The sequence below is a fragment of the Salmo trutta genome, chromosome 2, assembly GCF_901001165.1.
Source record: "Salmo trutta chromosome 2, fSalTru1.1, whole genome shotgun sequence".
NCBI lineage: Eukaryota > Metazoa > Chordata > Actinopteri > Salmoniformes > Salmonidae > Salmo > Salmo trutta.
The window spans coordinates 54322401-54349959 of record NC_042958.1 but is presented as its reverse complement, the minus strand read 5'-3'; the positions used below and the strand labels follow the sequence as shown (position 1 = coordinate 54349959).

At 42.0% G+C, this 27559-nt stretch overlaps 1 protein-coding gene across 2 annotated transcripts in view; it reads left to right on the top strand.

Moving 5' to 3' along the window:
* The window catches only part of grid1b (glutamate receptor, ionotropic, delta 1b), a 414815-nt gene that overhangs the window by 360343 nt on the left and 26913 nt on the right, over positions 1 to 27559 (top strand). For both annotated transcript variants that reach the window (XM_029705848.1, XM_029705837.1), the window contains exons 9-12: positions 17374 to 17475; positions 17669 to 17866; positions 18031 to 18367; positions 21100 to 21238. In XM_029705848.1, the coding sequence (XP_029561708.1) occupies positions 17374 to 17475; positions 17669 to 17866; positions 18031 to 18367; positions 21100 to 21238 (776 nt within the window). The remainder of the gene's footprint in view (positions 1 to 17373; positions 17476 to 17668; positions 17867 to 18030; positions 18368 to 21099; positions 21239 to 27559) is intronic.

The following is a 27559-nucleotide window of genomic DNA, read 5'->3' as shown; positions in this document are numbered from 1 at the left end:
AAACAGCATGATCACTTTGCTCGTTGTATAATTCCTTCTCGCATCTACACGCTCTCCTCCTCTCACCTTCGCCCTTCGCTTCTGGACTTTAGTGCAAATCACAACAGCTGTCTATGACCGGGCAAAAAAAAACATTCCAAGCCAAACCTTCGTATCATAACCGCTAACTGCAACACACAGCCTACATCGTTGTCACCATATTAGCTAACGTCATAGTCAATAGAACTAGATACTAGAACTAACGCATTAGTAAACCAGCTACAAAGATGCAGTACAGTGTACAGCAAGCAATTTAGCAGTTACACCGGTGGGCCTCGGTGGCAATTTATTAATACAACCAAAAGCTTATCTTGACTTGGAAGAGTTCCAGTGTTGGATAGCGATAACCAGCTAGCTAACATAGCATCCCTCTCTGTTTGAGCCAGGTGTTGAAGTAGGCTAAACTAGCTAGCTGCATTCTCTAGCTAAGTAAGTGAAAGTGAAACAATTAAATACAATGACAGATAGCTCTCTCTCTTTCTCTTCCTTCTCCTTCATTTACTTTTTTTTATTAGTTCAAAACTGTTAGTTCAAATTAGTCTCTCTCTTTGAGTCAACTACTCACCACATTTTATCCACTGCAGTGCTAGCTAGCTTTAGCTTTCAGAACTAGATTCATTCTCTGAACCTTTGATTGAGTGGACAACATGTCAGTTCATGCTGCAAGAGCTCTGATAGGTTGGAGGACGTCCTCCGGAATTTGTCATAATTACTGTGTGAGTCTATGGAAGGGGGTGAGAACCATGAGCCTCCTAGGTTTTGTATGAAAGTCAATGTACCCAGAGGAGGACTGAAACTAGCTGTCCTCTGGCCACACCATGGTGCTACCCCAGAGAGTGCTGTTGAGGCTACTGTAAACCTTCATTGCAAAACAGTGTGTTTTAATCAATTATTTGATGACGTGAATATATTTAGTATAGTTTTATCTAAAAAGGATAATTGTATACATTTTTTGGAAATTCACTGACGATGGTCTTTTTTTATGTTTCACTATTAACATTTTTCAGAAATTCACCGAGGATGGTATTTTTTTAAATGTTTCACTATTTAACATTTTCAAAAATTCCTCTGAGGAGCCTCCACTGGCGCACACCCATACACATGCATGCAACCAATCACGCACGCACGTACGCACATCATACTACTGTAGCTCCCCTTAATACCATGGGCATGTATTGCATGTAATGAAAGGACGCGACAGCTAATGGTCCTGTGTGGCTCAATTGGTAGAGCATGACGCTTGCAACGACAGGGTTGTGGGTTTAATTCCCGAGGGGGTCCAGTATGAACAAAAGTATGAAAATATATGCAATCACTATTGTACATTGCTTTGGATAAGAGTATATGCTAAATTACAACAACAACAACAAAATATTGCAAGTGCACTCAGTCCTGTTGTGGTTCATTATTGCTGGGCTCCACCCTTTCCCAACAAGCTAGGCCCCTGAGAAGAGATTAATGTACAGTATATTCTTAAAGTATTCAGACACCTTCACTTTTTTAAATTTGGTTACATTACAGGCTTATTCTAAAATGCATTAAATAAAACAAATCCTCATCAATCTACACACAAGACTCCATAATGACAAAGTGAAAACAGGTTTTTAGAAATGTTTGGTAATTTATAAAAAATTCAAGTACTCTTCTATGAGACTCGAAATAGAGCTCAGGTGCATCCTGTTTCCTTTGATCATCCTTGAGATGTCTATACAACTGGATTGGAGTCCACCTGTGGTAAATTCAATTGATTGGACATGACTTGGAAAGGCACACACCTGTCTATATAACGTCCTACAGTTGACAGTGTGTGTCAGAGCAAAAACCAAGCCATGATGTTCGAAGGAATTGTCCGTAGAGCTCAAGACAGGATTGTGTCGAGGCACAGATCTGTGGAAGGGTACCAAAACGTTTCTGCACCATTGAAGGTCCCCATGAACACAGTGGCCTCCATCATTTTTAAATGGAAGAAGTTTGGAACTACTAAGACTTGCTAGAGCTGGCTGCCTGGCCAAACTGAGCAATCGGAGGAGAAGGGCCTTGGTCAGGGAGGTGACCAAGAACCCGATGGTCACTCTGACAGTGCTCCAGAGTTCCTCTGTAGAGATGGGCGAACATACCAGAAGGACAACCATCTCTGCAGCACTAAACCAATCAGGCCTTTATGGTGGAGTCGCCAGAAGGAAGCCACTTCTCAGTAAAAGGCACATGGTAAAGCTGTTGAAACGTTATTCCTTATTTCTGTCTGTTGACTTCATTCCCTTTTGACCACTCAATGCAGCGCTAACAGGCATGACATTTGTAATTTCTACCTTTCTATTTCTTTCCTAGCTTTTTCTATCTCTCTTCTTCTACCAAGCAGTATAAAGTTTCAGGCTTTGAGCTCGGCACAATTGTAATTTGGGGTGAAAATAGGAACCCAATGTCTCTGTATTTTTTTATCACAAGCAATTCTAATATATGATGCGTCATGATGCATGTTATTTACATCATAAAAGTATTCAGACCCCTTGACTTTTTCCACATTTTGTTAAGTTACAGCCTTATTCTAAAATTGATTGAATTGTTTTTTTTCCCCCTCATCAATCTACACACAATACCCCACTGAGAAAAAGAGGGCGGAGGTCGGGCTGCCTTCTATGAATTCATAGGCGATCGAATAAAAACCCCTGTTCTTCTAGCTAACGTGCAATCATTGAAAAATAAAATCGACGACTTACGACGAAGATTAAACTACCAACAGGACATTCAAAATTGTAATATCTTATGCTTCACGGAGTCGTGGCTGAACAACAATATTATCAACATACAGCTGGCTGGCTATACTCTGTATTGGCAGAATAGAACAGCAGCGTCTGGTAAGACAAGGGGGGCGGACTGTGCATATACGTAAACAACAGCTGGTTCACAATATCTAAGGAAGTCTCAAGGTTTTCCTCGCCTGAGATAGAGTATCTCATGATAAGGTGTTGACCACAATATCTACCTAGAGAGTTTTCATCTGTATTTTTCGTAGCTGTCTACATACCACCACAGACTGATGATGGCACTAAGACCGCACTCAATGAGCTGTATTACGCCATAAGCAAACAGGAAAACGCTCATCCAGAGGCGGCGCTCCTAGTGGCCGGGGACTTTAATGCAGGGAAACTTAAATCTGTATTACCAAATTTCTATCAACATGTTAAATGTGCATCCAGAGGGAAAACATCTCTAGACCACCTTTACTCTACACACAGAGATGCGTACAATGCTCTCCCTCGCCCTCCATTTTGCAAATCTGACCATAATTATATCCTCCTAATTTCTGCTTACAAGCAAAAATTAAAGCAGGAAGCAAAAGTGACTCGGTCAGTAAAAAAGTGGTCAGATGAAGCAGATGATAAGCTACAGGACTGTTTTGCTAGCACAGACTGGAATATGTTCTTGGATTCTTCCTATGGCATTGAGGACTACACCACATCAGTCATTGGCTTCGTCAAAAAGTGCATTGATGACGTCATGCCCACAGTGACCGTACATACATACACCAACCAGATGCCATGGATTACAGGCAACATCCGCACTGAGCTAAAGGCTAGAGCTGTCGCTTTCAAGGAGCGGGACTCCAAACCGGAAGCTTATAATAAATCCCGCTATGCCCTCTGACGAACCATCAAACAGGCAAAGTATCAAAACAGGACCAAGATTGAATCATACTAGACGGGCTCCGATGCTCGTCGGATGTGGCAGGGCTTGCAAACCATTACAGACTACAAAGGGAAGCACAGCCGAGAGCTGCCCAGTGACACAAGCCTACCAGACGAGCCAAGCTATGCTCGCTGCGAGGCAAATAACACGAGGGCACCAGCTGTTCCAGAAGAATCACGCTCTCCACAGCCGATGTGAGTAAGACCTTTACTGTAAGACAAGGCTGCAGGGCCAGATGGATTACAAGGACGTGAACTGCGAGCATGTGCTGACCAACTGGCAAGTGTCATCACTGACATTTTCAACCTCTCCCTTAATCTGTAATACCAACATCTTTTAAGCAGACCACCATAGTCCCTGTGCCCAAGAACACTAAGGTAACCTGCCTAAATGTCTACCAACCTGTAGCACTCGTGTCTGTAGCCATGAAGTGCTTTGAAAGGCTGGCCATGACTCACACCAACACCATTATCCCATAAACCCTAGAGCCACTCCAATTTGCATACCGCTCTAACAGATCCACAGATGATGAAATCTCTATTGCACTCCACACTGCCCTTTCCCACCTGGACAAAAGGAACACATATGTGAGAATGCTATTCATTGACTATAGCTCAGCATTCAACACCATAGTGCCCTCAAAGCTCATCAGTAAGCTAAGGACCCTGGGACTAAACACCTCCCTCTGTAACTGGATCCTGGACTTCCTGACGGGCTTCCCCCAGGTGGTAAGGTTGAGAGCTTCAAGTTCCTTGGTGTCCACATCACCAACAAACAATCATGGTCCAAGCATACCAAGACAGTCGTGAAGAGGGCATGACAAAACCTATTCCCACTCAGGAGACTGAAAAGATTTGGCATGGGTCCTCAGATCCTCAGAAGGTTCTACAGCTGCACCATCGAGAACATCCTGACTGGTTGCATCACTACCTGGTATGGCAACAGCTTGGCCTCCGACTGCAAGGCACTACAGAGGGTAGTGTTCTGTTATAATATCCACCCGGCGCAGCCAGAAGAGGACTGGCCACCCCTCATAGCCTGGTTCCTCTCTAGGTTTCTTCCTAGGTTTTTGGCCTTCCTAAGGAGTTTTTCCTAGCCACCGTGCTTCTTTCACATGTATTGCTTGCTGTTTGGGGTTTTAGGCTGGGTTTCTGTACAGCACTTTGAGATTTCAGCTGATATACGAAGGGCTATATAAATAAATTTGATTTGATTTAGTGCGTACAGCCCAGTACATTACTGGTGGCCAAGCTTCCTGCCATCCAGGAGCTCTATACCAGGCATTGTCAGAGGAAGGCCCTAAAAATTGTCAAAGACTCCAGCCACCCTAGTCATAGACTGTTCTCTCTGCTACCACACGGCAAGCAGTACCAGAGCGCCAAGTCTAGGCTTCTAAACGGCTTCTACCCCCAAGCCATAAGACCCCTGAAAATCTAATCAAATGGCTACCCAGACTATTTGCCTTGCCCCCCCCTTCACTCTTTTACGCTGCTGCTACTCTCTTTTATTATCTATGTATAGTCACTATAATAACTCTACCTACATATACAGTTCAAGTCGGAAGTCTACATACACTTAGGTTGGAGTCATTAAAACTCGATTTTCAACCACTCCACAAATGTCTTGTTAACAAACTATAGTTTTGGCAAGTCAGTTAGGACATCTACTTTGTGCATGACACAAGTCATTTTTCCAACAATTGTTATCACAATTCCGGTGGGTAGGAAGTTTACATACACTAAGTTGACTTTGCCTTTAAACAGCTTGGAAAATTCCAGACAATGATGTCATGGCTTTAGAAGCTTCTGATAGGCTAATTGACATAATTTGAGTCAATTGGAGGTGTACCTGTGGATGTATTTCAAGGCCTACCTTCAAACTCATTGTCTCTTTGCTTGACATCATGGGGAAATCTAAAGAAATAAACCAAGACCTCAGAAAAAAATGTAGACCTCCACAAGTCTGGTTCATCCTTGGGAGCAATTTCCAAATGCCTGAAGGTACCACGTTCATCTGTAAAAACAATAGTACAAACAATAGTAAGTATAAACACCACGGACTACGCAGCCATCATACCGCTCAGGAAGGAGACACGTTCTGTCTCCTAGAGATAAACGTACTTTGGTGTGAAAAGTGTGAATTAATCCCAGAACAACAGCAAAGGACCTTATGAAGATGCTGGAGGAAACGGGTACAAAAGTATCTATATCCACAGTAAAACGAGTCCTATATCGACATAACCTGAAAGGCCGCTCAGCAAGGAAGAAGCCACTGCTCCAAAACCGGCATAAAAAAGCCAGACTACGGTTTGCAACTGCACATGGGGACAAAGTTCGTACTTTTTGGAGAAATATCTGATGAAACAAAAATAGAACTGTTTGTCCATGATGACCATCCTTATGTTTGGAGGAAAAAGAGGATCCTTGCAAGCCAAAGAACACCATATCAACCGTGAAGCACGAGGGTGGCAGCATCATGTTGTGGGGGTGCTTTGCTGCAGGAGGGTCTGGTTCACTTCACAAAATAGATGGCATCATGAGGGAGGACAATTATGTGGATATATTCAAGCAACATCTGAAGACATCAGTCAGGAAGTTAAAGCTTGGTCGCAAATGGGTCTTCCAATTGGACAATGACCACAAGCATACTTACAAAGTTGTGGCAAAATGGCTTAAGTACAACAAAGTCAAGGTTTTGGAGTGGCCATCACAAAGCCCTGACCTCAATCCTATAGAAAATTTGTGGGCAGAACTGAAAAAGTGTGTGCGAGCAAGGAGGTCTACAAACCTGACTCAGTTACACCAGCTCTGTTAGGAGGAATGGGCCAAAATTCACCCAACTTATTGTGGGAAGCTTGTGGAAGGCTACCCGAAACGTTTGACCCAAGTTAAACAATTTAAAGGCAATGCTAACCAAATACTAATTGAGTGTACGTAAACGTCTGGCCCACTGGGAATGTGATGAAAGAAATACAAGGTGAAATAAATCATTCTCTCTACTATTATTCTAACATTTCACATTCTTAGAAAAAGTGGTGATCCTAACTTACATAAGACAGGGAATTTTTACTAAGATTAAATGTCAGGAATTGTGAAAAACTGAGTTTAAATGTATTTGGCTAAGGTGTATGTAAACTTCTGACTTCAACTGTACATTTTACCTCAATTACCTCGACTAACCGGTGCCCCCACACATTGACTCTGTACCGGTACCCCCTGTATATAGTCTCGCTATTGTTATTTTACTGCTGCTCTTTAACTACTTGTTACATGGATTTCTTATTCTAATTCGTATTTTTTAAACTGCATTGTTGGTTAGGGGCTTGTAAATAAGCACTGTTGTATTCGGCACATGTCACTAATGTCATTTTATTTGATAATGACAAAGTAAAAACAGGTTTTGGGATTTTTTAGCAAATGTATTAAAAATAAAACATAAATATTCAGACCCTTTACTCGATACTTTGTTGAAGCACCTTTAGCAGCAATTACAGCCTCGAGTTTTCTTAGGTATGACCCTACAAGGTTGGCACACATGTATTTGGGGAGTTTCTCCTAATGTTCTCTGCAGATCCTCTCAAGCTCTGTCAGGTTGTATGGGGAGCATTGCTGTACAGCTATTTTTAGGTCTCTCCAGAGATGTTCGATCGAGTTCAAGTCCGGACTCTGGCTGGGCCACTCAAGGACATTCAGAGACTTGTTCCGAAGCCACTCCTGCATTGTCTTGGCAGTGTGCTTAGGGTCGTTGTCCTGAGCGCTCTGGAGCAGATTTTCATCAAGGATCTCTCTGTACTTTGCTCCGTTTACCTTTCAGCCCACCCTGAATTGTCTCCCAGTCCTTGCCGTTGGAAACATCCCCACAGCATGATGCTGTCAACACCATACTTCACCATAGGGATGTTGCCAGGTTTCCTCCAGATGTGACGCTTGGTATTCAGGCCAAGGAGTTCAATCTTGGTTTCATCCGACCAGACAATCTTGTTTCTCATGGTCTGAGAGTCCTTTAGGTGCCTTTTGGCAAACTCCGAGCAGGCTGTCATGTGCCTTTTACTGAGGAGTGGCTGGCCTCTCTACCATAAAGGCCTGTCTGGTTGAATGCAGCAGAGATGGTTGTCCTTCTGGAATGTTCTCCCATCTCCACAGAGAAACTCTGGAGCTCTGTCAGAGTGACCAGCTCTAGGAAGAGCCTTGGTGGTTCCTAACTTCTTCCATTAAGAATGATGGAGGCCACTGTGTTTTTGGGGACCTTCCATGCTGCAGACATTTTTTGGTACCCTTCCCCAGATCTGTGCCTCGACACAATCCTGTCTTGGAGCTCTATGGACATTTCCTTCATCCTCATGGCTTGGTTTTTGCTCTGCCATGTCAACTGTGGGACCTTATATAGACTGGTGTTTGCCTTTCCAAATCATGTGAAATCAATTGAATTTACCACAGGTGGACTCCAATCAAGTTGTAGGAACATCTCAAGGATGATAAATGGAAACAGGATGCACCTGAGCTCAATTTCGAGTGTCATAGCAAAGGATGTAATTAAGGTATCGCAGGTTTTTTTATATACATTTGCAAACATTTCTAAAGACCTGTTTTTGCTTTGTCATTATGGGGTATTGTGTGTAGATTGAAGAGAAAAAAATATATTGCTTCCATTTTAGAATAAGGTTGTAATGTAACAAAATATGGATAAAGTCAAGAGTTCTGAATAGTTTCCGAATGCACTGTACATACTGTATATTCTTAGTAATCCCCAGAATTAAGTCCAAGCGTTACAGTTCAAGCTCGCCACAGTTGGGTGTGGGAAGCAAGGAGGTCGAAGACGAGGAAGTGAAAGCCTCTGTATGTGTTAATCATGAATTGTTTAATTTAACCTTTTCACAGATGACCCTGTATACACATCTATACACATCAATATACACTATACACATCAATATACACACCAGTATACACAGCAATATCCACATCAATAAACACTATACACATCAATATACATCATATATCAATATACATTATACACAGCAATATAAACATCAATATAGACTATACGATTCTCGACTTCAGTGATGTAATTTACAAAATAGCCTCCAACACCCTACTCACAAATTGGATGCAGTCTATCACAGTGCCATCCGTTTTGTCACCAAAGCCCCATATACTACCCGCCACTGCGACCTGTATGCTCTCATTGGCTGGCCTCCGCTTCATACTCGTCGCCAAACCCACTGGTTCCAGATCATCTACAAGACCCTGCTAGGTAAAGTCCCGCCTTATCTCAGCTTGCTGGTCACCATAGCACCACCCACCCGTAGCACGCGCTCCAGCAGGTGTATTTCACTGGTCACCCCCAGGGCCAATTCCTACTTTGGCCACCTCTCCTTCCAGTTCTCTGCTGCCAATGACTGGAACGAACTACAAAAATCTCTGAAACTTGAAACACTTATCTCCCTCACCAGCTTTAAGCACCAGCTGTCAGAGCAGCTCACAGATCACTGCACCTGTACATAGCCCACCTATAAGCTATATCTATAGTCCATCAATATACACTATATATCAATATACACATCAATATACACTATATACATCAATATACACATCAATATACAGTGGGGAGAACAAGTATTTGATACACTGCCGATTTTGCAGGTTTTCCTACTTACAAAGCATGTAGAGGCCTGTAATTTTTATCATAGGTACACTTCAACTGTGAGAGACCGAATCTAAAACAAAAATCCAGAAAATCACATTGTATGATTTTTAAGTAATTAATTTGCATTTTATTGCATGACATAAGTATTTGATCACCTACCAACCAGTAAGAATTCCGACTCTCACAGACCTGTTAGTTTTTCTTTAAGAAGCCCTCCTGTTCTCCACTCGTTACCTGTATAAAAGATACCTGTCCACACACTCAATCAAACAGACTCCAACCTCTCCACAATGGCCAAGACCAGAGAGCTGTGTAAGGACATCAGGGATAAAATTGTAGACCTGCACAAGGCTGGGATGGGCTACAGGACAATAGGCAAGCAGCTTGGTGAGAAGGCAACAACTGTTGGCGCAATTATTCGAAAATGGAAGAAGTTCAAGATGATGGTCAATCACCCTCGGTCTGAGGCTCCATGCAAGATCTCACCTCGTGGGGCATCAATGATCATGATGAGGGATCAGGTGAGGGATCAGCCCAGAACTACATGGCAGGTCCTGGTCAATGACCTGAAGAGAGCTGGGACCACAGTCTCAAAGAAAACCATTAGTAACACACTACGCCGTCATGGATTAAAATCCTGCAGCGCACGCAAGGTCCCCCTGCTCAAGCCAGCGCATGTCCAGGCCCGTCTGAAGTTTGCCAATGACCATCTGGATGATCCAGAGGAGGAATGGGAGAAGGTCATGTGGTCTGATGAGACAAAAATAGATCTTTTTGGTCTAAACTCCAGTCGCCGTGTTTGGAGCAAGAAGAAGGATGAGTACAACCCCAAGAACACCATCCCAACCGTGAAGCATGGAGGTGAAAACATAATTCTTTGGGGATACTTTTCTGCAAAGGGGACAGGACGACTGCAACGTATTGAGGGGAGGATGGATGGGGCCATGTATCGTGAGATCTTGGCCAACAACCTCCTTCCCTCAGTAAGAGCATTGAAGATGGGTCGTGGCTGGGTCTTCCAGCATGACAATGACCCGAAACACACAGCCAGGGCAACTAAGGAGTGGCTCCGTAAGAAACATCTCAAGGTCCTGGAGTGGCCTAGCCAGTCTCCAGACCTGAACCCAATAGAAAATCTTTGGAGGGAGTTGAAAGTCCGTATTGCCCAGCGACAGCCCCGAAACCTGAAGGATCTGGAGAAGGTCTGTATGGAGGAGTGGGCCAAAATCCCTGCTGCAGTGTGTGCAAACCTGGTCAAGAACTACAGGAAACGTATTATCTCTGTAATTGCAAACAAAGGTTTCTGTACCAAATATTAAGTTCTGCTTTTCTGATGTATCAAATACTTATGTCATGCAATAACATGCAAATTAATTACTTAAAAATCATACAATGTGATTTTCTGCATTTTTGTTTTAGATTCTGTCTCTCACAGTTGAAGTGTACCTATGATAAAAATTACAGACCTCTACATGCTTTGTAAGTAGGAAAACCTGCAAAATCGGCAGTGTATCAAATACTTGTTCTCCCTACTGTACACATCAATATAGACTATACACATCAATATGCACATCAATATAAACAATATACATCAATATACACTGTACACATCGATATACACTATACACATCAATATACACTATACACATCAATATACACTATACACATCAATATACATATCATAATACACTATACACATCAATATAGACTATACACATCAATATGCACATCAATATGCACATCAATATGCATCAATATACACTGTACACATCAATATACACTATACACATCAATATACACTATACACATACATGTACACATCAATATACACATCAATATACATATCAATATACACATTAATATACACCACATATCAATATACACATCAATATACACTATACACATCAATATACACTATACACATACATATACACATCAATATACACATGAACATACATCACATAACAATATACACATCAATATACACTATACATTGATATACACATCAATATACACATCAAGATACAATATACACATCAATATACACTATACACATCAATTTACACATCAATATACACATCAGTATACACTACGCATTAATGTACACGTCAATATGCACCAATATACACATCATTATACACTAAACATCAATATACAAATCAATATACACTACACATCAATATACACTATACACATCAATATGCACTATTCACATCAATATACACATCAATATACACATCAATATACACTATACACATTAATATACACTATACACATCAATATGCACTACACATCAATATACACTATACACATCAATATACACTATACACATCAATATACAATATACTCATCAATATACCCAAGCTTGGCAAGAACTGGTTAAATAGTAGAACGTCCCTACAACATCCTCTCCTTACTGCCATTAACCTTTCGGGATTGCGACAAGGCCATTAGGACGGAAGACTAAGAGGGGTTAACGAGCTGACTAATAATTAGCCTAATTTATCTTGTATCTGTAAAAGTTACGACACTCACTAACGATGCGTTCTCATTTCCCTAAGTAACGTGCAATAATGCTTATCCCTTTATTACAATTGGTTTGAAAAACTGAGCCGTATTTTCAGAACAATAACGGCGATTCAATACAAGGATTGGCACCTCCGTTATGAAAAACATTTTACATTACATTTTAGCAGATGCTCTTATCCAGAGCGAATTACAGTGCATACATTTTTACATACTGGCTCCCCGTGGGAATCAAACCCACAACCCTGGCATTGCAAGCACCATGCTCTACCAACTGAGCTACAGTGGGACTAATACTCTCAAACTCTGGTTTGGGGAGCAACCACCATAACCACTACTCTACCGTACAGACAATGTACGCAAAACTTGGATAGCTCTTCAATTCTATTTATCAGTCGATATTTATCTGTTGAAAAATTAAGCTGTGACGTCACTGGTGTAACCTAAATGTTGCTCACAGTGTGAGACTAGTACCGAGTGCAGCCAAAGTGATTTTGGCTTTAAGTCCTGCAAGTAGCATTCACATCACGCAATGACTGGCTTTGTTGCGACTAGGCTGGCTAGCAGGTACCATGCAGTGTGGTGTAGTAGAGCTGTGTTGAGCAGACAGGCCAGAGTTGCCTCATGTCTGCATTGCGGGGACTCCCGACTGGGAGAGATAGTAAAGCACAACATGGCTCACTCAGCCACAGATCAAGAATGGATCCCACCGGTGGTTTTTGGCCTGGTGATTAGATCTCGACCAGGACATAGAGGTGTAATCTCCTTTGGTTTGACACAGTGATAAAGTTTGTGATGGGGGTTAAAGGAGAGGGTGGATGGGACATGGGAGACACCAGTGTGTCAGACGGTCTCTGTACAGAGGTGTTTTGTTGGTCTATCAATTGAGAAATACAGAGATAGAGATCCAGCAGTGGGCCATTTGAAAGACGAAGGGGGCTTATCGGCTTGTAGCACGACTTTGATAAGGTAGACAGGGATCCTCCTGGCTCTCTTGTGCCTGTTAGGCTTGTTACAGTGGCGGCTCTGCCCACTAACAAGCAAGCGGAGCTGGAGAGGAGCTGGAGCGGAGCTGAATTACACAGACAGTCATTTGGAACATAAAGGGATTCGGCTGAATAGAAGTCCTTCTGAAATGAATCCATTACAAAAGAGATGAAAAAGCAGGGCTTTCATGATAATTTCAATCCCTCGCAATAACAATTTGCTATTCAGAAACCCCAAGTAATAAGTATACGAAAATAATGACATAGGATATTGTAGATTTTTCGCTATTAGTCTTTAATGATATTGTGTGTTTTTTCTTGACGAGTTGAGCTAGGTCTGAACATTGTGACCAGGATTGGCTTGTGGTACTTTGGAATTAAATGAAAGCCCAATAATGAGTTTAAATTCACCATAATACATGTGATATTCAACGTCCCTGATCAATTCAAATTTAAATCTGCAATAATTTGCATTGCGCTAATGAGGAAGAAATAAACAACGCATTTAGGCCACGTCTATTGATGGTAGCAGTATTGTTATTTTTCTTCCCCCGCCTGCATTTAAACGAACAAAGAACCACCAGGCGTTCTAATAATTTAAATCCTTGCCATACACTAATTACTTAGTTAGAGATGGTTTTCTTTGAACTGTCTCTAGAGAAAAAACTTTCTGTGGAGATTCAAACATCAGAGGCAGACAGTCTAATAATGAAATACACAGGAGAGGATTCACCAAGAATGCGTCAACAGAATATTTTTATTCTGTTTCTGGGGGCTTTCCGAGGATGCGGAGAGCAGAGTTGATGTTGCTTTTTAAGCTCCATGCATTTTATAGCTCGAAATTAAGGCACGCTGACTGATTTCCTGCTGCATTGTTAGAGAAGGATTGCGCTACATTGTACCTGATGCTAACTTTAGCAGCGCTGCCATGTGGCTAAGGGAGCCATTTAATCATTCACTATAGGTTAGCCTCTTGTAAACAAACATGATATAACCAACACTGACAAAGCCTGTCTATTTCCATTAACCATTACTAAAAAATTTTGTGATTTTATTTCTTCAAGAATGACAAATATATTCGTAATTCCCCCTAGCATGTTATTAAATCATTATCAACTCATGTACATTAATCCAGGCAACTACCTTCTCTGTCATAGCCGTAATCCATCAAAACATCAATGTCATTTTGATCACCCGTGAAACATTTGCCAGCAGGCATGAGTGTGATACATTGACATGCAGTACAGCTGTCCTGACAGATAGTCACACCAGTACCCTCTCAGCCTCGAGCAGTTTTTAGATCATCTCTGTGAAAGGATATGTATTGGGGATGGACACAGCAGGTGTCAAGCGGTGGCATTTAGCTCCCCCACCCACTCAAAGCAACGCCACAGTTGACTGAGAGGCCTGACATTTTTACAAAGGGAAGAGGGATGCATGGAAGCGCATGACTGACGACGCGTTGACCCACCATTGATCCATCCACCTTGAGGACAGGATGCTGTACAGACACAGATTTGTCTGGCCTGACTGCTGCTCAAAAAGAGCCTTCCCTGTGGCCTAGGGGTGGTCTAGCGGTCTAAGCCGCTGCCTCCGGATCACAGCTGGAGCATGGGTTTGAATCCGGACTATTGCTATTTCAGCACACTCTCTCCTCTATCGTGCCCCTCAACCTCAGTTTTATCCAATAAAATGTCACTCCTTAAAAAAATAAAAGAGCACTCCCATACTAAAGAAGGATTTTGGTCTTCCAGTAGAACAGGAAATAGTACTATCATGGCCCAACTGAGTGTCAGTGGTGTGCAGTACAATGCTAGGGGTTAATGATGACAATTGGTATGCGAAAACCAAGCAGAAGGGACTTTCCTCTTAAAACATGAAATTATATTCTGTCCTTTGCACATTTCTGAGATTCTATGTGCACAGAGTTCATCATGATTTGTGTTCAAACAGCTGTTAGAACCCTAGAGTCTGACACAACATCACAGGGCCACAGTGGAGTTCCCTTCCGAGGCCAAAACCAGAAGCAGCCATTCATGTGCAGATTGACATGTACCCGGGTCGATAAAGATTATAAAGTTCAACATGGTGGGTCACAATAAAAGCCATATATAAAACTCCGTTGACAAGTGATCCATCTGCTCTGGTTTGATGATTGATGCCGTTTCCTTACCACCATTATTATGAGGCCTTCTTTGTTGTTAAGGCCTGACCTTGTCACTGGGGTTGGAATGAATATTGACTTTATGAAGTGAGACTGTCATGGGTTTAAAGCAGTAGGCTACAGAGCCACTGATTTCTCTATGGTTCAGGACCCTGCTTTCCACAGCCATTTTTAGCTGTTTCAGTCTACTGAGAACCATGTCTTTTTCCTTCAAGAAAACTCACTTCCTTTCGATGAATAAGTTACAGCTTGTAATGTGACTACAGGGCATGCATGACAGAATAAATTTGGCTTGATGCCAATAACATAATTTAAAGTGAATCACTGAAAATGTGATACACTTTAAAGGGCAGCTGATTTAATTTAAAATGTATAATTTTCCCTGTGCCTCTGGCTTAGAGGGTTAATTGATTCAATTAATTAAATAAATAAAATAATAGTAATCATACTCACAACCAGTTTCATTAGTATTGTCCACTTCCGAGAGGAGAGCTAAAACATAAAAATGTGGCCATAACAATTCCGTAGTGCTATAGGCCCTAATGTACATAATGAAGAAATCCCTAACGATTTAGAGATCACCAAGAAGACAGCTGCTTCAGATATTCTCTCTGGCCTCAGGCTGTTCATGGGGAAGCCATGTTTTCCCAGTTAGCCTTTCTTTATGGGCCTGTGAGGCTAGCTCATCCACATTCATCCTACTGAAAAGGATTATATACGGTAAGTATAGAAAGAAATCATGGTACCCTTTACATGTAAGATGGTTACCATGATGATGATACACACACAGTGATGTTTTCACTGGCTGTTGATATTGATGGTAATTGATATTGTGCTGTAACATAGTTTAGTAAACATCTCTAGAGTGATGGGATGTGTACAGATGTAGGATCTTAATTTGAGCCAGTTTGCTACAGCAGGAACATTATCAAGCAACAACAGGACATTTGAATTATTATGTGGATTATAATTAATGAATACATTTTTTGTAAGGGAAAATCAAGTCTGAAATTTCAAATTGGAAATGACAAACTTCAGAAGCCTTTTTAAACTTCATATACATTACACGTTTACATTTCCAGCATTGCAGGACAGTTCTCCTGCAACAGATTGTACATATGTAGGGTTTATATCTGAGTGTTTGTGCATTTGTATATCTCCCTATGCTTGTTTATGTTTGTATACTGCATGCCTCTATGCATGGGAGTGCTGTAAAATAACAATTATCCTACATGGTACGTTAAATAGCATAATTATGACATTAGGCTGAGGATTATGTTGGTTATTAACTTCACACTGTTACCCAGAGTAAATGAATCTGATTTTTGAATAAGTGTGTGAAATTGTTCATAAAATGATATGAGTTTAATCAACCGTTATTGCTGGGGTGATGATGGGTCACACACACACACACACACACACACACACACACACACACACACACACACACACACACACACACACACACACACACACACACACACACACACACACACACACACAGCCTGTGAATGGACTTCTTTATAATGTATGTAATCCCGGATAAGAGTATTTGGTATCCATGAACCACATATAGAGGTGGTCTGTACAGTTTCAACTTGACCAGTGAGCCCAACCCTCCCTGCTTGCATTTAATTTCAGCCAGAGGACTAGTCCATCTGGCCATGCAGTCAGAAAACACATGTCATATCAAGTAATCAATGAATCAGCATGTTACCTGAGCTAAGCAGATTTCAGATTTCTCACCAGTATCAAACATGGTTGCATGAGACACACACACACACACACACACACACACACACACACACACACACACACACACACACACACACACACACACACACACACACACACACACACACACACACACACACTATAGCGTTTGAGGAGATCAAGAGGGAAATATGTTGAATTATTATTTTATTAATTTTTCTTTAACTTTGAACTATTCCTCTGTGCATTAGCACGGCACTGCCTCAGTCAGCTGTTACCTAGATGACCGTCATGTTCCATTCCATCTATCACCTTCACTAAACATGTAAAGGGGTGGAATGAGGGATCTTCAATGCCTTTTTCATGTTCCTAAATTAAGACGGTTTAGGAATCCTTAAGTATCAGCTTTTCTTTGGTTGGAATATCGAAAGGTGTCTGGTGGAGATTTTGGGGGTTCATTCTGTGTGATTGGAAGCCTGAAAGATAGAATTAGGCCAAGAGGAGATTGGTCTATTTTTTGCTAAAAACATGGTTGAACTTTTTTTATGAACACATTTATGAAAGTGTCTCTTTCTTTCTCTCTCTCGCTCTCTCTCTCTCTTTTCTCTCTTTTAGCTGGCTACATGGGACTCAGTCCATGGTCTAAATGGAAGCCTGAAAGAGAGTCGCATTGAGAACGGCATGCAAGGAGTAACGGTCAAAGTAGTAACACTACTGGTAAGGAATATCTTGTTGACACTGTGAGACTGTGTTACCATCCATGTGCTGTGAATTGGAAACAGTATCCATGCTGTTCATCTTGAAAATAATGTGTTGAACACTGCTGCTTAAAACATAACCATTGACTCAGCACATGCACCTGAATTCATGTTGTGAGCATTCCTATCTGATGTTGTGTTTGATTTTGTAGGAGGATCCATTTGTCATGGTTGCTGAAAACATCCTTGGTCAGCCTAAGCGGTACAAAGGATTCTCCATCGATGTGCTCGACGCCTTGGCTAAGATCCTGGGCTTCAAGTACGAGATCTACCAGGTGGCGGACAGCAAGTACGGCTCGCAGCTGCCCAACGGCTCCTGGAATGGAATGATCGGCGAGCTCATAAACAAGGTGAGCTTTTCTGTATTACCCGTGAAACCTACCAACCTGCTGTATTAGCCCCAGGAAGAGAATGCCATTTGAGACCACTACGGTTTCCACTTGAATTCAGTCCCCGCTCATCCCTGACCGACCAGGGGATGTTAGCTATACTTATTCTCTGTCTGTCTCCACAGAGAGCTGACCTGGCCGTGTCTGCCATTACTATCACTCCGGAGCGGGAAAGCGTGGTGGACTTCAGTAAGCGCTACATGGACTACTCTGTGGGGATCCTGCTGAAGAAACCGGAGGAGAAGATTAACATCTTCTCGCTGTTCGCTCCGTTTGACCTGGCCGTGTGGGGGTGTATTGCTGCAGCCATCCCCGTGGTTGGAGTTCTCATATTCCTGCTAAGCAGGATTCAGTCACTGAGGACCCAGAATCCTCCAGTGCCACACCAGCAGCCCGCCAACCAGGCGTCCAACTCCCTGCACAGTGCTATCTGGATAGTCTATGGAGCATTTGTACAGCAAGGTACAGAGGAATCTCCTACATACTCATTTGGCTTTTATCTAAAGCAACCCAGGCCATTTTACAGTAGAAAACAAATGTGTAATTTGTATGTTTCAAAAACTTTATGGGAAACATACCATTTTCATGTGCTGGAATGTGTTTGTCGATTACATTTAAAAATGCATGATTCATAAAAAAATCCGGTGACTATTTACAAACTATTTATGATAAGATGTTGATACTTTCTAATGCTCGGATGAACAGTAAGCCGATTTAGGTAATGAAAGTGATCCTATGCGTTACAATACCATTCATAAAGTTGCATATGAAGTGGAAAAGGCCACACAGCTGTTTCTGCACCTATGTTGCTGTCTCGTACATGTCTCATGGACACGTGTGCGATATACAGTCCGTATAGCATAGTGATTGCATTACAAGCTTGTTAAGCTCACAAGAGCACAGTAAAGGTGCCTTTGAATGAAGAAAAGGATATGTTGGTTGGGATCCAAGACTGGCAAAGGGAAATAAATGAGTGTGTCAGCAAGTCCTGTTGAACCTCAGCTGCATCTATAATTACCTCCTGCCAGAGAGCCTGTTGAACCATTTTAAGCCTAACAGCCAAGGATTAAACATGGGGAGCCTCTGTCCTGTTGGTTCTTTGCAACTGCCCACTATTTCAAGTGGACACTTTTTACTGTATTGGAAAACAATGGTCCGTCATAACACATTTTTCATTGAAAGTTATGGAACCTTTGAAGTGAATCACTCTAATCTGGATACATTTTCTTAGCACAGCATATTGTCAGCCAATTGTGTTATGGGACAGTGAACAGACTTCAGCCCTTCAGTGATCCTTATATAAGCATTTCTGTCACAGCATTTTCTATATACATCAGTGGGGGCTGGTGGGAGGAGCTATAGGAGAATGGGCTCATTCTATCATCTGGCATGTAAGAAATTGAACGGAGTCGAGCATGTGGTTTCCATATGTTTGATGTCTTGATACCGTTCCATTTATTCCATTCAATACATTACAATGAGCCAGTCTTCCTATACCAGCCTCAACTGAAAATGTGTCCTCCTATAGTTCCGCCCACCAGTCTCCTCTGATATACAGTGTCAGTCACAAGTTTGGACACACCTACTCAGTCAAGGGTTTTTCTTTATTTTTACTATTTTCTACATTGTAGTATAATAGTGAAGAAATCAAAACTATGAAATAACACATATGGAAGCATGTAGTAACCAAACAAGTATATTTTATATTTGAGATTCTTCAAAGTAGCCTACCTTTTCCTTGATGACAGCTTTGAACACTCTTGGCATTCTCTCAACCAGATTCATGAGGTAGTCACCTGGAAGCATTTCAACTGACAGGGGTGCCCTGTTAAAAGTTAATTTGTGGAATTTCTTTCCTTCTTAATGGTTTGAGCCAATCAATTGTGGTATATAGAAGATAGCCCTATTTGGTAAAAGACCATATGTTGGCAAGAACAGCTCAAATAAGTAAAGAGAAACGACAGTCCAGCATTACTTTAAGACATGAAGGTCAGTCAATCCGGACAATTTCAAGAACTTTTAAAGTTTCTTCAAGTGCAGTCGCAAAAACCATCAAACACTGTGATAAAACTGGCTCTCATGAGGACCACCACAGTAAAGGAAGGCCCAGAGTTACCTCTGCTGTAGAAGATAAGTTCATTAGAATTACCAGCCTCAGAAATTGCAGCCCAAACTCTGCAAGTAACAGACACATCTCAGCATCAACTGTTCAGACGAGACTGTGTGAATTAGGCCTTCATGGTCGATTTGCTGCAAAGAAACCACTACTAAAGGACACCAATAAGAAGAAGAGACTTGCTTAGGCCAAGAAACACGAGCAATTGACATTAGACCGGTGGAAATCTGTCCTTTGGTCTGTTGAGTCCAAATAGGAGATTTTTGGTTCCAACCGTCATGTCTTTGTGAGACGCAGAGTAGGTGACCGGATGATCTCTGCATGTGTGGTTCCCACCGTGAAGCATGGAGGAGGAGATGTGATGATGCTTTGCTGGTGACACTGTCAGTTACTTATTTAGAATTATCTAGAATTCAAGGCACACTTAACCATCATGGCTACCACAGCACTCTGCAGCAATACGCCATCTGGTTTGCGCTTAGTGGGACTATCATTTGTATTTCAACCAGACAATGTCCCAACACACCTCCAGGCTGTGTAAGGGCTATTTGACCAAGAAGGAGATTGATGGAGTGCTGCATCAGATGACCTGGCCTCCACAATCACCCGACCTCAACCCAATTGAGATGGTTTGGGATGAGTTGGACCGCAGAGTGAAGGAAAAGCAGCCAACAAGTGCTCAGCATATGTGCGAACTCCTTCAAGACAGTTGGAAAGCATTCCAGGTGAAGCTGGTTGAGAGAATGCCAAAAGTGTACAACGCTGTCATCAAGGCAAAGGATGGCTACTTTGAAGAATCTAAAATCTAAAATATGTTTAGATTTGTTTAACACTTTTTTGGTTACTACATGATTCCATATGTGTTATTTCACAGTTATGTTGTCTTCACTATTATTCTACAATGTAGAAAATAGTAATAATAAAGAAAACCCTTGAATGAGTAGGGGTGTCTAAACTTTTGACTGGTACTGTACATCCACCCACTTTACCAACTACTTGTTCATCCTCAACCCCTTGATAACTGTTGTTGCTTTCTACCCAGCCTGGATAGTGACAAGTCCTTTCTCCCCCTCTATAGGAGGGGACAGCGTGGTGAGCTCTGTGGCCCTGAGGATCGTCATGGGCAGCTGGTGGCTCTTCACTCTCATCGTATGTTCCTCCTACACGGCCAACCTGGCAGCCTACCTCACCGTCTCCCGCATGGACACCACCGTACGGTAGGTTGCTCCTTGCCCCTCTGACTCTGTTTTATCCCTTCCTGAATAATAGTGTCAAGGTATTGTTAACCCGGGTGAACAAGTCATGAATGACGACCCTTGGCTTACCCCGCTGTTGGACTGTCTAATGTTCTGTCATCACAAGGGGACAAGAAAGACCATCCAGAAGTTCAGTGTATTTTATTGTCTGCAGTTGAATATGAATGAGGTGTTCACCACAAGTGTTGTCAGTCTGTGGTTTATACAGGGGTCAAGTTTTGTGAGTGGTCAAGGTAGTATGCACTGCAGTGTGGAGGCTGCTCAGGGAGGACGGCTCATAATAATGGCTTTAACGGAGCAAATGGAATGGCATCAAACCATGTGTGTACATTAGATGTTCTTGAAGCCTCACAATGGACTGTTACACAACCATGGTGATATGTTGAATAACACAAAAGATCTTGTAAAGTTTTCAATAGATGTATATGAAATATGACATTCAGGATGTACAGGATCATTATTTTAATGTCAGAGCTCGACCATGCAGTACTTTTGCCATTCATCCTGTAGGGACATGGGCTCCAGAACATATTCCACAAATCTCCACAGTGTCATCCACAACATTTTAACTGAAACTGAATTGACATGTCTAAAGCATGATTGCAGCATTTGTATTATCTAATACAGTGTCTTCCTTCTGAAGGTGATATTTTGCTACACTGGTATGTGCCAACTGTTTGAAATGCCAGACATACATCATGGCATCGTCCAGTAGAATCCATTTTGAATAATCATATGCCTACATTGCCTCCCTGCTCACAGACACACACAGACACATGTATATGTACATGGACCTCACACATGGAGGCATGATGTTGGATCTTTAAAGATTACCATCCCCTCTCTGTTGGCCTTCGGATCTGCAAATGTTATCCACCGCTTATCCCGGCACGATGCGTATTTGCTCAGGCGCTGTGGCTTTGACGTCTGATTGTATTTGATTATGCTGATGTTGTGCAAATGGTGTGTTTCAAGGTTGGAGGAGGGAGGGGATTGCAGGAAGGTCATCCAGCCTACTAAGATAGTTAGGTGAGACAACCACATATCGCAGTCGTAGTACGTACATTTTTCCTCAATAAATAAGTTGTCAGCAAAGTCAGTACTAGTGGGAAAAGGCAAGTGGAAGGTTATTTGTGTGTGTGTGTGTGTGGGGGGGGGGGGGGCATGGCGTGGTGGGGAGGTGTAAGAACGATGTCTTATTTAAGATATTCTTTGAAGAGGTAGGGTTTCAGACGTTTTAAGATGATGGGCGGGGACTCTCCTGTCCTAGTGTCCGGGGGTAGCTCGTTCCACCATTGAGGTGCCAGGACAGAGAAGAGCTTTGACTGGGCTGAGTGGGTGCTGACCACCCCTAGAGGTGGGAAGGCCAAGAGACCAGAGGTGGCAGAAGAGAAGAAGGGAGGAGGGGATGGAGTTGAGTGGGCAGGTTGTCGGGTGTCCCACTCGGGTGGAGGTCAATCAGGCGGCCCAACATTTGGATAAACGGAAACCATGCCATGGAATTAAGAACACTATTTTATTTTTTTTCATAATGCGATGTAGCACATTGACAACACAAATCGCTTTGGAAAAAAATGCTTTCTTGTTAACCTTCTTACCTAATGAAAACCTATAGCTGAGATAACAAAACAAGACCTTTACAATCAATATTGTTAAAATAATAAAATCGTTTCATTGAAACTTAAATTAACAATTCCTAGAATTGAATGTAGGCTGCAAAAATACATATATTTAGTAGGCTAATAGACCCTACTCAAACTTTTACCAGCTGTACTGATTATAACTTTATATGTCCTTCATAAAGTAAAAAAAAATAGCGAACGCCTACATTAATGTAATAATTATTAACTGATAATTAACAGAATTATCGTAAACAAATACCTGCTTGCACTTTTTGAAGGCTGTGTACGCTATCCATCTACCGTCTTTTTGTCTATGTCCACAATGACTCCAAAATCCTTACAAACCGGGGATTTCACTCACGCGGGACTTGTATCCACGATTCTGTATTCCCCCATCGTAACCTTTCTTTTTATTTCTATGCTTACGTTAGCCATTTTTGCGTGAGCTAGGCTAGCCAGGGAAAGTAAACATGGCAATGTATTCTCACATGGAGGAACGGAACATAAGCTCTGCACATGGACAAATTAAAATGTTTCAGCACCACACAAATAATGTTGACAGTTCCCTGCTCAATACTCTCTCACTGCGTGCGTGTCTGGTAGCCTATATGTCTGCCTCCCTGCTCACATAATGGAATTCACAATACAACAAGCTCCTGGGTTTGTAAAAATATTGTGTTGATTTCAAATGTTTTCCGGCCCTCGATATAATTGTTCAAAGAACATTTTCATTCCACCCGCAAGCTGATTTTTTTTGCGGGTCACCCACGGGGAACTGTTGGTATCAGACCCGATGGAGGACTCTATCACGCAGTGAGTCACTCAGCCATGGAGCGGGAGGGGAGGGTCAAGCCAGCTGGGAGGAAAGGGGACAGTGAGAGTCAAAGGATGCGAAAAGGAAGGAGAGTAGGGTCGAGGAGGCAGAGTGAGGAGACAGGAGGGAGAAGGATTTAGCAGAAGGGAGAGATGATAGAATAGAGAGGAGAGAGTAGTGGGAAAGAGAGAGAGCGAAGATTGTGATAGCGTAACTAAGTAGTGGCTGAGTGGTTAGGTTTGGAGGAGAGAGGGAGAGAAAAGCACGGACGGGGGTTGCAGTGACATTACCAAGCAAACAGCCTCTAGTAAAGATGAGATCAAGCGCATTGCCTGCCTTGTGAGTGGGAGGGGACTGGGAAAGGGTGAAGTCAAAGAACTGAAATGAAGTCCGGCATCAGGAAGTTGAAGTCGCCCAGTACAATGATTGGTGAGCCATTATCAGGAAATTACTTTATCAAGGTGTCAAGCTCAAGCTTTTCATATCATTGCTCATCCAATTCCCCTGCTTTTTCTCACAGCAGGTTTTTATTACGCTACATATAAGCTACTAGTATTACAGTATTATGTGTGTCACGTCAGCTTGAAAAATATATATACTGAATAAAAATATAAATGCAACATGCAACAATATTTTTTTTTACTGAGTTACAATTCATATAAGGAAATCAGTCAATTGAAATAAATAAATTAGGCCCTTATCTATGTATTTCACAAGACTGGGAATACAGATATGCATCTGCTGGTCACAGATATCTTTTTAAAAAAGTAGGGGCGTGGATCAGAAAAACAGTCAGTATCTGGTTTGACCACCATTTGCCTCATGCAGCGCTACACATCATCTTTGTATAGAGTTGATCAGGCTGTTGATTCCGGTCTTTGGAATGTTGTCCCACTCCACTTCAATTGCTGTGCAAAGTTGCTGGATATTGTCTGGAACTGGAACACGCTGTCATACAGCGCATCCTGAACAATATGGGGCTGTGCATTGTCATGCTGAAACATAAGGTGATGGAGGCAAATTAATGGCATGACAATGGGCCTCAGGATCTCGTCACGGTATCTCTTTGCATTCAAATTGCCATCGATAAAATGCAATTCTGTTTGTTGTCCGTAGCTTATGCCTGAACATACCATAACCCCACCACCACCATGGGACACTCTGTTTGCAACGCTGACATCAGCAAACCGCTCGCCCACACTACGCGATACACGTGGTCTGCGGTTGTGAGGCCGGTTGGACGTACTGCCAAATTCTCTAAAACGATGTTGGAGGCGGCTTATGGTAGAGAAATGAGCATTCAATTCTCTGGCAAAAGCTCTGGTCGACTTTCCTGCAGTCAGCATGTGTATTGCATGCTCCCTCAAAACTTGAGACATCTGTGGCATTGTGTTGTGTGACAACTGCACATTTCCTGGGCCTTTTATTGCCCCAGCACAAGGAGCACCTGTGTAGCAATCATGCTGTTTAATAATTTTCTTGATATGCCAAACCTGTCAGGTGGATAGATTGTTTTGGCAAAGGGGATTTCAGCTCATGAAACATGGGACCAACACTTATATTTATATTCAGTGTATATATTTATATATTCCACCTGAGTACCAATTCATAATCAAACATATCTGAAGCAGACCTTCCTGGCAGATTTTCTGCCACATTAGGAGTACGGACTGGAGTGTGCTTTTCACTAGTGTGACGCCGCGTCCTTCTTGTTTATATCTGTATTCTCGGTACATTAGGTTATAGAGACAGAGCTCTAGCCATTCTGTTGATTCTGCCACTGCTGGGAGAGGTTCTTTATTTATAGCCATTCTGGATGATTCATCCCACTCCTGTTAGTGGAAACCATGGCTGAATCAGACACTGGGTTCTTTCAAATGTCTCTTTACATTTATGTCATTGGAGTGCATGGGAATGTCTGAAACGTACTCCTCAGACTTGCATCAGCGAATAGATAGCTTTTCGCTTGGCACCGACTGGTAAGATGCTTCAGGAGGGCGGTCATTTGTGCTAGCGATGCAGAGGTCCTGGGTTTGAGCCACGGTGTGAGCCGAATCAGGAGGACGTGGTACTCGCTAAGCAAGCAGCGTGACATTCTTTACATCAGCATGGTGGTTACGTTAGCTAATGGAAATGGTAGGTAGTGGATAGGTAGTGGAAAGTACATTGGACACGTGTTTTCCATCCCATACTCCCCCCGAACCCAGAGGTCACAATGAACCTCTTTCTGAAGGGTCTCCCATCACACCATTTAGAAGCTACCGTACAGCCAGTGCCAGGTGTTAATGGTGATGTGCATTAGCCAGTGATATCATGAGTAGCCCCCACTTATGCTCAAACACACACACACAAGTGCGCACTCATGCATACCACATGCAATTGCATTGACAGTGTGTGAATAATGTGACCTACATCATTTGAGAGGGTTTAATTTGTACTCCAAACTTTGAGTATTTTACCAATTTATTAATTTACATTTTGTTTACCATTCATTGAAATGCTGGAAATACGTGCTTGCAAGTTCTGTGAAGTAGGCAGAATATTTTTGAAAAGGTGTCAACTGGCGGAGGCAAAACATTAAACAAGAACATTTTAGACATCCAAAAAACAAATCCTGGTGAGGCCTCAAAGTCATAATTATCTTTTCGTCCTAATTTTGTGACATTTTTTACTCTCTGTTCCCTCTCTATCCTTGATCAGGGGATTATGTAGATCTAACCAACCTTGTTTAATATGGGCTATGTGGGACGCTAGCGTCCCACCCGCGGTACAGCCAGTGAAATAGCAGGGCGGCAAATTCAAAACAACAGAAATCTCATAATTAAAATTTCTCAAACATACAAGTATTATACACCATTTTAAAGATAAGATTCTCCTTAATCTAACCACCGTGTCCAATTTCAAAAAGGCTTTACAGCGAAAGCAAAACATTAGATTATGTTAGGACATCACCTTGACAAGAAAAACCACACAGCCATTTTCCAAGCAAGGAGAGGCGTCACAAAAACCAGAAATACAGCTAAAATGAATCACTAACCTTTGATGATCTTCATCAGATGACACTCCCAGGACTCAATGTTACAAAATACATGTATGTTTTGTTCGATAAAGTTCATATTTATATCCATAAACCCCATTTTACATTGACACGTGATGTTCAGAAAATGTATACCCACCAAAACTTCTGGTGAATGAGCACATCAATTTACAAAAATACTCATCATATGCGTTGATAAACTTTATAACAGTTATTGAAAGAATTATAGATATACTACTCCTTAATGCAACCGCTGTGTCAGATTTTAAATAGCTTTTCGGCAAAAGCACATCTTTCAATATTCTGAGTACAGAGCTCAGCCATCAAAGCAAGCTATACAGTTACCCACCAAGTTCTGGAGTCAACTAAACTCAGAATTAGTATTATAAATCTTCCCTTACCTTTGCTGAGCTTCGTCAGAATGCACTCCCAGGACTCCCACAAGAAATGTTATTTTTGTTCGAAATACTCCATATTTATTTCCAAATACCTCCGTTTTGTTCACACGTTCAGGTCACTAATCCAAAGGTCACTAATCCAAAGGCATAACGCGAGAGCGCAGAACCAGAGACGAAAAGTCAAATAGTTCCATTACCGTTCATAGAAACATGTCAAACAATGTTTCCAATCAACCCTTAGGGTCTTTTTAGTAAACAAGTTTCTAAAGGCTGTTGACAGCCAATGGAAGCCTTAGGAAGTGCAACATGACCCCACAGACACTGTAGTTTGAATAGGGATTAGATAGAACTACAAGTCACTTCCTGGTTGGATTTCTTCTCATGTTTTTGCCTGCCATATGAGTTCTGTTA